General features: G+C 40.9%; 2 protein-coding genes across 6 annotated transcripts in view; one reads left to right on the forward strand and one right to left on the reverse strand.

Annotated features, from left to right (window-relative positions):
- elp3 (elongator acetyltransferase complex subunit 3) overlaps positions 1 to 4142 on the reverse strand; it is a 40510-nt gene extending 36368 nt beyond the window's left edge. Inside the window, exons 1-4 of one of the 2 annotated variants that reach the window (XM_080745155.1) lie at positions 4037 to 4142; positions 2640 to 2746; positions 796 to 886; positions 175 to 274 (exon numbers count right to left, since the gene is read on the reverse strand). In XM_080745155.1, coding sequence (XP_080601281.1) covers positions 175 to 274; positions 796 to 817 — 122 coding nt within the window. In that variant the 5' untranslated portion in view covers positions 818 to 886; positions 2640 to 2746; positions 4037 to 4142. Of the gene's footprint in view, positions 1 to 174; positions 275 to 795; positions 932 to 2639; positions 2747 to 4036 lie in introns of those variants that run through there. The other variant, XM_080745156.1, reaches the window with a different exon arrangement.
- LOC308301242 (kinesin-like protein KIF13B) overlaps positions 2666 to 13050 on the forward strand; it is a 58086-nt gene continuing 47701 nt past the window's right edge. For 3 of the 4 annotated variants that reach the window (XM_080745151.1, XM_080745153.1, XM_080745154.1), the window contains exons 1-6: positions 2695 to 2795; positions 3443 to 3573; positions 3896 to 3981; positions 5014 to 5107; positions 12464 to 12476; positions 12649 to 12709. In XM_080745151.1, the coding sequence (XP_080601277.1) occupies positions 3912 to 3981; positions 5014 to 5107; positions 12464 to 12476; positions 12649 to 12709 (238 nt within the window). In that variant the 5' untranslated portion in view covers positions 2695 to 2795; positions 3443 to 3573; positions 3896 to 3911. Of the gene's footprint in view, positions 2796 to 3442; positions 3574 to 3895; positions 3982 to 5013; positions 5108 to 12463; positions 12477 to 12648; positions 12710 to 13050 lie in introns of all 4 variants that reach the window. The other variant, XM_080745152.1, reaches the window with a different exon arrangement.

Here is a 13050-nt window from a genome sequence, read left to right on the forward strand (position 1 = left end):
TAGGACTTTTCTGTTTGGATTTATGGGCTGTCAAGGCCAGAAAGTAGTTTTTGCCACTCAGCAGGCGTTCCCGAATAACTTTCGGGTATGATGATGAAGTCATACACATACCGTCTATAACTGCAGCATTCTCTTATTACGGTGGCTGTCTGTGTCTGGTAAAAAAATACTTACTTGTTGAGGTTAATGTCTTTTCCTTCCTCATGAGCCTCAACCAGTTGCTTGATGACGTCAGCAATGGTCATCATCATCAGCTCAGCCCGGCTGAGATCACCTGGATGAATACATGCAGATATACTGTACCAAGATTGTCACACATTACTTTTATAGAGTCTGCGGCTCTGCTACTTGCATAAACATTTCAGACTCAGTACTATGTGCTTATTCCATGGTAATACCACAAATGGAATAAGCAAAATCTCTTATACTAAGCCAGTGGTTCTCAAAGTGGATTCCAGGGACTTTGTGGGTTCCTTTAAGGGGGTCTAAATTGACCCATACAAGTCTGACAGTGTACAAATGGAACCAAATGAAATCCGGGTCCATTTGGTTCCATTTTGTACGCTGTCATAGTTAAGGGGAGACCTTGAAATGTTAAGGTTTGAGAACCACTGTACTAAGCAACAATATCTCAATATCTCTAGAATATCAAAATAACTCCAATCCCACGTTAACGTATCCTTTGAAGAAACAGTGTGGTGTCTGTGAGTCTGTGGACATGCTGGCAAGTGCTAGCATGAGCAAATTGCTAAAGTTATATTGAGATAATATTTCAGACATTTAGAATAGACTCACTCTTTTTCTTTGGCTTCCCCATGGTCGTCTAGTGCACAGACAGTGTAAATCCCTTGTGGTGGGTGCCTGTCAGAGGATCTTCATCTGTTCACTTTAAAACAGCAAGGTATGTGGTACAAAAAAACTATAAACAAACACCACGCTGCGACACGACAGGGCTTCTGCCGTGCAACAACGCAAACTGTCGCAAAATAACGTAAAACACACTTTAACGCAATGTTGCAAAATGCAACAAATTGCAATTCTGGTTTAAATTATTGTTATTAATTATTACTATGCAATATAGTATTATTATTATGCAATTATTATTATTATTATGCAACTATGCAATTATTTTGCAATATTATTATTTATTGTTATTTTATGTATACAACCTATATTTCAATTCTGTTTCTCTATTATGTAATATTAACGTTAATCATAATTATTTCAAATGGGGTTTGCGTTAATGATTTGTGTAACTTTTGTCTGGCTTTTTTCCCCTCCCCGTGGAGGAAAGAAAATCACAGATACTCAAAGCATGCGGATCGACATCGACCGTCATTCAGCCCTAATAGTCGCCGAGTCGTGAGCTTGTAGATCTGTTCTCTTTTCCCCCTTCCCCCGCGCGACACCGACGTACTACGGGCTGCTGAGCTACAACACCAAATCCCCTTAGCAGCTCCCAGGTTGACGGGATCTCCCACTGTCCCAGGCGTTTCGACCAGGTAGGCGTGGTTTTGAGGTTAGGTTTAGTCTGGGACCTGGGTTTTAGTAGCGGAAAGCCTGGTGATGCGAGGGTAAGGTTTTAGGCATAATCATTTGATTTCTGTTAGGTGTAAAGGAGTAGTTCACCACCAAAATGACTTAAGTTTTTTTCTATAACTCACAACATGGAGACTTAATTGAGTTCAATAATATTTGTTTGTAGGCCTATTTGTCGCATTCCTAAAGACATATTTGAAAAGGTAACCCCATTCCATGCAAAATAGCTATTTTGCATTGGGGCCCCATCCGAATGGAATGGGGTTAGGGTTAGGGTTAGGGTTATAATAAATGTACCCCTAGGGGTACATTTATTTTAATCAAATTATTGTCTTGGGAATGCGACACATACCAAAAAATATTATTGAACTCAAGTCTCCATGGCTTGGGTAATCAATAGAAAATAAGTCATTTTGGGGGTGAACTACTCCTTTAAGGTTAGGGTTAGGGTTAGGCATGGCATAGTGTTTGTGAGATTAGGGTTAGGGTTGATGTCGTTAGGTTTAGGCATTTTTATAGTTTTACTGATAGGGTTAGGGCCCGGCCTAGGCATAGAATGAATGAATGTTTATTTCGAACATAAAAAAAAAAAAAGACAAAAGTGTTATACAAAATAATACACAATAATAATGCAAAAATTACAACAAAAACAACAAAAGCAAAGCAAAACACAAAATAATGCACAATATATTGTACAATAATAATAATAATTTCAATAAGAAGCCTATGCTTATCTGGTCCTACCCCTAGCCTATTTCTACAGTTCAAGTTCAAGTTCAAGTCAGTTTATTGTCTGTTTATACAGAGATTTGTTGTAATGTGCAACAAGTGCCAGCATACGAGAAACACTAAAAGAAATACACCACATTAAAAAACACATAGACACATAGGCCTACAGACTTCAACAGAAGACCAACCATAAAACAAGTCTACCTGGAATTTGTCTAATTATACATTTACAATATCCTAAAAGTTTATTCCGCCTATCTACCCCCCTGCTTATTTAGGAGGGTGATATGACATGGGGCAGAAATCAGTTTTCTATCAAAATTCCATATAATAAAACTGAACAAGTACCCTATAGACCTAACCACGCCTACCTGGTCGAAACACCTGCCAAAGAGGGGTTCCCTCTGCCCTCCAAGACGCTTGACATGACTGATCTCTACGGGTAGTTTCAGGAAATGCAACAGGTGGAGTATCTGACCTGGGGAAAGAATGGACTTAAACTAGCCTGTCTTCAGTCAGCACACACAGTAAGTTGGTGACATTCTGCTGCATTAACGCACATGTATGTCCTGCACGATTCTACTGAGTCTAGTTAGCTTTCATATGAAGTCAAGTTGCTGGAACCCGACTCTGGTGCGTGTGTTGTGTTCCGTAGGCTACTCGCGTCAGTGGTGTAAAGTAACTAAGTAGATTTACTTAAGTAGGCCTACTGTAATGCTTGTAGGTCCAATTTTGAGGTATTTGTACTTGAGTGTTTCCAATTTCCAATACTTTTACTTATACTCCACTACATCTCGGATGGATCCAAATGTTGTAATTTCTTTCTCCACTATATTTATTTGAACACTTGAGTTAATAGTTACTTTAGATTTTGATTATTGTTACAAAACTTAGATTAAGCACTTCAGCCTTTTCGGCCATTTGAAAATAGCAGATCTACAAGGTCTTGTAGATCTGCTATTTTCAAATAATATAATACATTTTGAAAACATGAAATTGAAGATTTCTGCTTCACGAGTACTTTTACATTTGGTACTCTATGTACATTTTTAAGCCAATACTTTTGCACTTTTACTCAAGTACATTTTGAATTCAGGACTTCATACTCATCGTACGTACCAGATCGAGTATTTCTCCAGTAACTTATGTGAGTACTTTTTCCACCACTGTCTAGTACTAGCAGTAGTGGTGGTTGGATTGTAAACGTCAAGGTGGCTGCTTGGATATCGGACCCAGGAAGCTTGCTGGAGTGGGACAGTAGTAGGACAGGACGGGGGAATAGCTGCGCACTCGTCTCGCTACATGGTTAGTTTCACTCTGCCCTTTAATTTGTGATTTGGATATAATAAGATCACATGGAAATCCCTAAAGATCTTCGTGGTCGCTGTCTGTCAGTGTCTGGTGGTGCCGATCGAGTCGTGGCTCGGTTGTTTCGTTGTCTTTAGTTTTATTTATAGGAGACACTGTGTCAGACTCACATAATGGAGGAGTGGCTTGTTGTTCTAAATAGTAATGTGAGAAGAATGAGATGGTAAAATGAGAGGGCAACACACATTTATTTCGTCACGGTTTCTGCATAATAGATGCCATAATATCGGTCACATTTTTGACGGTTCATTCATTTTAGATCAGCCGGTGGCGCCATGGATGACAGCAGCCTGAACGACTCCAATGTAAAGGTCGCCGTTCGGGTTCGACCAATGAATAGGAGAGGTGAGTATAAACATAACAGAAACCTTGTGACAGTCATTTATTCCCTTTCACTCACCAACTTCCTTCCAGACTCCCAGCCTCCCAGCCACTGATTACTGCGTTTTCTACCAAACACTGAGCACACAGATGCAGCTGTGCTGTAGTGTAGACCTACATATTTGTCTTGTCCTAAGTAATTCTACGTTTTAGCTTCTGTATTTGTATTAGTAGGTTTGGCCCTCGTCCTGAAATGTTCTTTTGCATCACTGTGGAAAGGTCACTTGGCAGGCGCATGTGTGAATGCAAGAATAAACATGGAATTGTCAGTGACATCACTCTTAGAAAATAAGTATTATGCATGCATGGCACAGTGACATGGTTTTACCACTTTAAACAGTTCAGATACAAGTGTAAACAATCATGAGTTTTAGTTTACAGCCTGCTTTTATTGAGAGAATTCTCACTGTGCATGTGACTGGATGTCTTCCAATACAGTCACTTCCTTAATTTCCCGTTTAGATGGGAATGTGGAACAGAGCATTTGTGAAGCAAGGTCTGACCTTGCTTTTGAGACTTCCTAACTGACAGGTTTGGTTGGGAGAGAAGTGGATCAGTATGTTTGTACAGGCCAGGCACGAATGATTCAGCAACAACAAAACTGTTTCCTGCAGCTCCGTGTTATAGTGTTAGCGTTAATGAAACAAGGACCTGGCACACAGACGGTATATGGAACCTGTTTTTTTTTCTGTGTTGAGAGCTGTGCATGACCACTTCCGGAAGTTAAAGTGACCATACATTATATAGTTGACTGAACAATGAACTCACTTCCTGTACTAGTGTATATCCATTTTAATAAGTGTGGAAGTGCTATTCAAGTACCCACTTTTTGTCTAGGACACCGACTATTAGTTTAGGCATTTAGTTCTCTCTCCTGTTTTCCAACATTGCAGGTGCAGGTTTACATTGGAAGTCAGCGATCTCATAATTGTCATTTGCTATAGACATATTATTTTTAATCTAAAAAGTCACCTGGGCTGTTATTTCCCCCATCAGAGAAAGACCTGAAGACAAAATGTGTGGTCGAGATGGAAGGGAACCAGACAGTGCTGCATCCAGCCAGCATCAACCTAAACAAAGGAGACCCCAGGTAGGGAACTGTTTGTTACTATGAAAAGCTCCACCGGCTGTCAGTCTGTCTGTCTGTCTGTCAGTCAGTCAGTCTGTCTGTCTGTCTGTCTGTCTGTCTGTCTGTCTGTCAGTCAGTCTGTCAGTCTGTTTGTCACATCACACTTTTGCCCTACTCTTATCTCCGGAACCGTTGCCCTTATCCGTGCAAAACTTTGCACACAGACTCCTACCTTGGATGGCAACTCACAACCTCCAGCCCTGATTTCTCACATGGCCCTCTTCTAGCTCCACCATGAGGCTGATTATTGCAAAACAACATTTTTCTACACTGCTCCTACAGATTTTGGCCTAACATCATGCAAAGCGGTACACAGTATCTCTAACGTCATGTCATCAACATGGATCTGTCCCATTTCCAATATTCCCTCCTGATTGGCTACGATTGCCTTCTAAAGTTTGTGTATTGGTTTACTCTGTACTATACTATCTTGGAAAGTCTTGCAAGTCTTTGCAGGGGGCTATCAAGCACTGGACTTGACATTTTGTGTAAAAGGTTTAATATAACATTTTAAGATTGGAGCATAGGGGACTTTTGTGCTTAGCTGATATATTTATTATTTTATGTTGTGTTTAGTCATGCAGTCTCAGGAGTGCACTTTATAATTGGTCCCTGTTGGAAACAAATGAGTGTTCATGGTGCTTTGGCTATTCTCCACTTTAAGCAGGGCCACAGTGAATTATTTCAATGTTATGTTGCTCTTATTACTCTTCAAAAGTCATGGTTATTTTTCTCCCAGGACCCTAGCTATAGGTTTAGTTCATTTCCACCTGAAGGTGGAATTTATACAGGTTGCATAGGCTATACAGCTTGATAAAGGGATACCCTTTCTGTCTCCTACTGGATACACAAGGGTCTTTATTCTTTATTCTTCTTCTTCTATTAATGGCTTAGGAATGCAACAAAAACTAAACAATATCCATGAATTCATCAATTTAAGTCTCAAACACTCCATGGGGTGAGTAATCCATAGAACAAAAGTCATTTTGGGGGTGAACTATCCCTTTAATGTAAAGTAGACACCTTGAAACAATTCCCTTCTCTTTTATGTTAGTTTGTACTGTATGCTCCTTTGCATAAGTCTACTGTCTGTGTGAAAGGATTCTGTCAAGGTTAATGTAATCAGAAAAAGCCAGCACACTGACACGCTGGCCTTTTTCTTATTACCTTGGACTGTTATGCTGTAGCTTCTCCACTCCTTAGTAAGCCATGAGGCAAGAGCGCAAACTTTTCTATATTATTCTCTTTGAGGTTAAGACAGAACACTGCGATACAGTGGGTGTGAATTCTACCCAGCTGGTCTCGGTGACCAGCAGCTAGCACGAAGAAGGCTCAAATCCAAACCTCACTTCTCTTTCATTCGTCCACACCCTGACTTTCACTCTGCCTCCCAGCTGTTTTCCTACTCCTCCCTCCTCTGCTTCTTGCACCATGTCTTTCTTTACAAAGGGTGTGTCTGTTCCTGCTCATTCCTGCTCAGGTAGTCAGCCTAGAAGTTAAAACAGCAGCAATTAATGAGTCGGCACTTCATTGCCTGACTCGTCTTTTACCCAAAATATATTAAATTGTCCAGTGAATTGCAATAAATGAAAGGCATTGTAAATGTCAATGCATGGTGGTAATATAGGCTAGTTGTCATGGCGCCTCAGAAACCTCTTAAACCTTGTAATTAGTTGACCGGAGTCCCCCAGGGCTCTGTAATAGCCACGTTTCCTGTTTTCATTCAACACGAAAATAGACCATTTTCAATGCATTGTGGTGTGGTGAGCTTGTGGATCTGCTATTTTTGCCAATCAAATGTGTGCCCCGGAATAGGGATGCCAGGGTTCAAGTGTTTAAAAAATCTGATCATGTACAGTATATTTAAAGTACTTATGTAGTGTAATAATACATCAGATTTATATAGCGCTTTTAATGGTCGCTGTTCAAAACAAATCAAAATAAACAACTTTATTAGGAGAGAAAGGCACAAAATTGAGCAAAGAATGGGAGAAAGGGAGATTTTAGTTGGGTGGGGAAAGCGAGTCTGAAGTGTAGTATGTATGAGGGTAAATAAATACCAATGTCCCTGATCTTGACTGGTGGTGATAACGTCCTGTCTGCTCCTAGCAGTTAGCCAGGTACTGTGAGGCTGGCCAACAACACAGAGGAGGCCAGGTACACTACAACATCCAGTGTTCATTTAACTAGTAAATTAATGGACCCTTAGCTTTGGAATTCCATGTTTTTTTTTAATACCCAGGGTGAGGTATCTATCAAGGTCAGGTATCTTATCTTACTTTTGTGCCCGTTCTTCAAATCAACTTTGGATTGGGTCACCCTCATCCAGATACAAACTCTTCACGATGACCAAATGCAGCTTACCAGAGATCGGGGGCTACATATCACAGTGTAGGCTATAATTAATTAAAACAAGTCTAGTAGAATAATGGAGTCATTTTAAGTTTATCATTATTACTTGCTTCGATATTCGCTTATGGGAGAGCGCCTCCTGGTGTGATCACAGATCGAGTGCACATCTCGCCCATACAGAACATGGGTTAAGTTCGTAACCTAATGTTTTGATGTTGCCATGCCGACAACAAACTGTAGGTTTGATCCAGTTAAAAACCAAGACTGGATTGCCTGATCTAATCCACTTTCAGAATCCTTTCTGTCTTTTGAATAACCCATTTTCAAGATTGGATCCAATCGGATGGCCAAAAATCCTGTCGAATTGCTTCTGAACAACTGGGCCCTTGATTTGACTGTGTAGAAGATGCTCCCAAGAGGTTTTTGGCTCCTGCTCAGGTGGCCTGATTCAACAGGCATTCTTTAGGTCAAACTCCTTTAGCCAGGAAATGAATCCCTGCCTTTGTTCAAAGGTGGATCTCACATTTCACTATTTTTTTTACCCCCAGTGTCATTTAGCTAGAGTCTGCCTTGGCAGTCTTTAGTATTTGTGGTTGTTTTCTGAACTGTGTGTAGTACAGAATGTATACGTTACATTGGTGTGTGTATTCTGCCCTAACGTGCCCACTGTAAGTATTCAGCCGTGGTATGTTCCCTTATGGGGCTCAGTGCGAACAGGTTTTACAGGCTCCAGGAGTCCTTTTTAGACGCTCATGCAGACAGAGGAAGGAAATGCAAATAGACAGATGGAACTGCCAAAACATGGCAGACAACTTTTAGGTGTAATAACTGAATATGTTTTGCCTGAATAAGCACATAATATGTAAAGTAAACATGTTATGGCTGCTCCATCTCACTTATGTTTCTAGCTTTTGACATAGGTGGTGACATTAACCCTGGCATCGCTATTTTGGGCATTGTAGGTGAAAATCCACAAAAGAAAAGTGACAATAGAACAAGATTGGCTATTTCTGCTGTGTCTGGAGTGGGGAACGTTTTTGTTCCGCCCCAGGATAATGGATGTAGGGGATTTTTTGATTATCGCGATAATATCGTAAATAACAATTTCTTTGGTCACAATAATCGTGGCATGAATTTTCATATCGTCCCATCCCTAGTCTGGAGTAGTTAAAACCTTAAACATTGTGTGAATAAAGTATTGGATGGAAAGGGTCATTAGCTCAATGGGCTGCCATGTTGTCTAGTGGCTCACCATACTGTACATGCAAGTAGAATCTGTGGTGTCTAAACATGGGTTTGTTGTTTATGTGAGGGGGACTTATTTGATTACTCAATCCTCCCAGTGCGTTTCTGCTTTGCCAGCTTGTTGGCTGAATGGCTGACAAGACAAATGCAGAAATGATATTATGGCACTTTGACGTGTTATGTTAACAGACAAAATGACAGGGGCGGTTGTGAAACCTTGAATAGAGAGGGATCTGGTTTTGAATCCAGCCTGACGTGTTGCATGTCGTTCTTCTGCTGTAACCTTCCTTTCCTGGTTTCCCAGCTGTTCGTTATAGCAGAAATGTTTGTTTCCATAATAATGGCTGCAACGACTAAGGGTCGATCTGGGCCGATGCATACTCCACTTTTTGAGACGAATTTATTTCGGTTCCGTTCGGGGAGCCACAAAATCTCGGCAGCACCGAACAGCCAAATTAATGACGGTACCCGCCCCCCCGAACCTCTGAAAGACGTCATATTGTAGTTTAGACGGAGCCGAACCGAGCCCTAAGCGTCTGTGATATGCACTGTGTACACCCTCCATCCTCAAAATGTAATATAATTTATGTAATGTGTATTTGCAACTTATTGAAGTGCAGGCCAGGTTTATCAGATACCTCCAATTGACCTTAGCTTATGTGTTGTTATTCATGCAGACTTGCATGGTAAGCTGGCCTGGCCCACCATACTCCTCCCTGACTCCCTCCCTCATCACACTCCACTAGTGACTCCTTGGAGCTGTCTGGCTCTGCCAGTTATCTCAGGAATGTCCTAGCTAACCAGCCCAGGACGGGACAGGAGAGAGAGAGGGCTTAATGTTGCTCTTTCATGGACATATATAGGCGCCAAGTTGTACACAGGGAGGCCTTGTTCCATAAGGCTTGGCCCTGTGTTGGGTCAGGACTAAATTTGAAATAAGTTTATTTTTTCTCTCTCCAAAAATTGCTTGTTGCATGAGTGCAGACTGTATGTTTTGTGTACCGTGGAAGACAGAATATGTTACTAGTGAAGTTTCATTGGGAAGAAGATGCCAATGTATATTTTCACTACATCAACCGCAAGTGCAAATTATTTTTACGAATATATATTTTGTTGTTGTAGGTTTTTTTAAATTTAGAAGGGACACTGAAGGCAGAAAGGGGGAAAACAGGCAACACATTCTAGAAATGTGTAAACAGTCGTCTATTTTGTGACATGGCAGTTTTGAGCTAATCTTAGTTAGCTAATCTTCAGCACCTCATGGTGCTTGCTGCTATGTGTCCTTGAACAGAGGGCAATGTTGGTACAGGTGGCAGTCGTTGCATGAACATACATGCTGATCTACAAACGTCACAATGTGGTGTGTGGCATCACACTGCCACATGTTGTATCACTGCGCAGACTGTGATGCAAACTTGACCTTGTAGCTCTGCTATTTTCACCAGATGTTGTTGACCCATTATGACATGCCCACAATATGGAAGCTAGGGCTAGTGGTTAACTCACCATGTCACTCAAGTATCACTAGACATGATGAGTGTGTGTTGTGAGGATGTTTTGCAACTGAATTATTGTCTTGTTTTTGTTTTGTCTTGATTTCTTAGAGAGTCTAGTTATAAAAGAATGTGATGTGGCAACATAACAGTATTAAAGGAATGGTTCATCCCCAAAATTATTTATTTTTTATCGATTACTCACCCCATGGTGACTTGAGTTCAATAATATTTTTAGAAATGCGACAAAAACATATTGAACTCAACCATGGGGTGAGTAACCGATAGAGGAAAAAAAAGTCATTTTGGGGGTGAACTATTCCTTTAAGCCTTTCTTGCAGGAATGCTTTCAGTCAGCGTGGGTGATTAATGAGTATACCAGGAGATCACACTGCAGTATTATAAAGCTGATGATGAAATTACACACCCTCTTGCTTGAATGCTGAAGTATAGCTGGCATCAGATGTGTAGAACATTGGTCTGTCTTGGGACACACTTGAGACAGGAGGGACAGTTCTGAACATGATCGCAGGCACGTGCACACATAGACATCAAAGGGGGCTTGAGCCCCTGCCCTTTTATCCGTCTGTAAAAAGTGCCCTCTCCAGACCATGAATGCTGTTTTACTATGGTGAAAGAAATGCAAATGTGCCCCCCTTTCCATGCCATACATGAAGGCAGCATTCAAGAGAATTGCCTTGTCCAAACTCTCCTGAACTTGAATACAGCATCTTATGTTGATAGAATTGCCCTTACTGTGTAGATAGATAGATAGATAGATACATTTTTATTAAAGTGTCATGCACCACACGGTGCCCAGCCCGCACGGGCTTACAAGACACTCACAACATAGTATACATACAGTACACCAAAATGTATTAAGTGTCCATGCTGTCACACCACATCTCCAGTATTGACTTGATTATGCTTAGTTCAGTGTGGTATCACGTACCGAAAATAGCCGACCTACAAGCTCACAACACGTCGCAGCTCGACGCGCTGTGAGCTTGGAGGTCTGCTATTTTCGATATTTCCACCAAAAGCCCTTTTAGAAATGTCAGCCCCTGCCTCTCTAACATTCTCTGCACATCCCTGCATGATGTTGCACTGTTTCTTAACTCTATTTCTGGTGCACATAATACAGCTAGCTTCCCCCCCCCCAGGAAGTAATTTGTTGTATTCACATGATATCCCAGGTCTAAATTAATCTCTTATTTGATAGCTAGATTAAAAATACAAACTGTAGCTACTATGGACTGGAGAATCTCTTGCAGGCTTGCACGGATGTTGAAATAAAGGCCTGTCTCACGGACACGCTGTGGTTACAAGGTGCTTAATGTCACAGAAGGTTACATTCTCCCCTTGATTCACAGCGAGCCAAAGAGGATTAGTGACCCAGACCATGTTTTAAGCTTCAGTGAAATTAAAGCACTTTTTATCCATTAAAGACTGTTCTCTTACTCCACTGACTTTGACCCTGGAGCCATGTCTGGCGTCTTTATTATGACGCCAGACATGCTATACTTGCTACAGTACATTGTAGCCTTCAGCATGTTGTTTTTCTTTGGACAATAGTCATGCTTTAATGTTTTCTTTATAATGTAATATGAGTAAGAAAGCTTAGATGGTGAAGTGGAGGTATGAGAGGACAGGACTGTCAGGATATTGTCCAAGGCTGAATCCAAGGGGATCCAATGTGGGTCCAGTCTCCAGCGATTATGCCATCCCTTGGCTTAGCCATCCTCTATCTAACATGGGCTTTCTTCATTGCACATGAGTTGATAGTATGGAGATGAGTCAGCTGGTAGGGGTTCAGTGTTGTGCTAAATGAAACTTGGCACAAAACGTAAACAATATTGATGGGCACATTAGGGATGCCTATCTGCCAACAACGAGGCCAGATGATGAACCAAGTGTTGCCTTTGTTTTGGAATTAATTTAAAAGTAAATGTCTCATGGTAAGTTGTTATACGTTGTTTCCTATGACACGCACTGTAGATAGGCATCATAGGCTGTTAACATTGGGAAGCAGTGGCTCATGAGGTAGAGTGGCCGTCTTGGATCCAGTAGTTTTGGTCCAATCCCCGGCTCCTCCTGGCCTCATGTGAACTGAGCAGGTTGATGTTCCCTTCACTGTCTTGTGTTTGAATGTGTACGTGAATGTACCATTTATAACGGCTCATAAGTTAACTGTGGTTATTTTGTCTTTTCCATGTGCTGTGGCCAGGAATCAACCAAAGGTGAGTTCAATCTAAAGTTGAATCAGCATGTTAAATTGAAAGTAGTTTGTTTGTTAGCATACAACCTCTTACTACAGTATGTACGGAGTACTACGGACTGAGTTATGGTACATCGTTGGTTGTGTGCTGTTTTTACATGTTTAACAATGTTTTTTTTATGTGTTGTCTTCAGGTTTTTGCTTACGACTACTGTTTTTGGTCTATGGATGAATCCCAAAAAGACAAGTATGCAGGTTAGTAGACTACATTCTTGCTAGTGTCAGCATTTTGTTTCCAACACGGCTTGAATCGGTACAATCGTGTGTGTTTGAAACACAAGCAACTCTGCCTGCTGTTGGGTTATTCATTAATGTTATCTGCAGGGCTATGTGTTTCCTGGTATTCAGAACATTGTATGGAGTTGAAACGACTTTGTGAGAGAGACCTGTGTTATTGTTTCGCACACCAAAATTTGCCGATTTACAAGCTCACAACGCATTCACATGTTGTGAGCCTTTCTATTTTATTTATATTTATTTAGTTTATGTATAAAATATTTATACATGTACAGTTTATTTGCCCAACTACACACTTA

Source organism: Nannobrachium achirus (assembly GCF_963921795.1).
Source record: "Nannobrachium achirus genome assembly, chromosome: 16".
NCBI classification, from domain to species: domain Eukaryota; kingdom Metazoa; phylum Chordata; class Actinopteri; order Myctophiformes; family Myctophidae; genus Nannobrachium; species Nannobrachium achirus.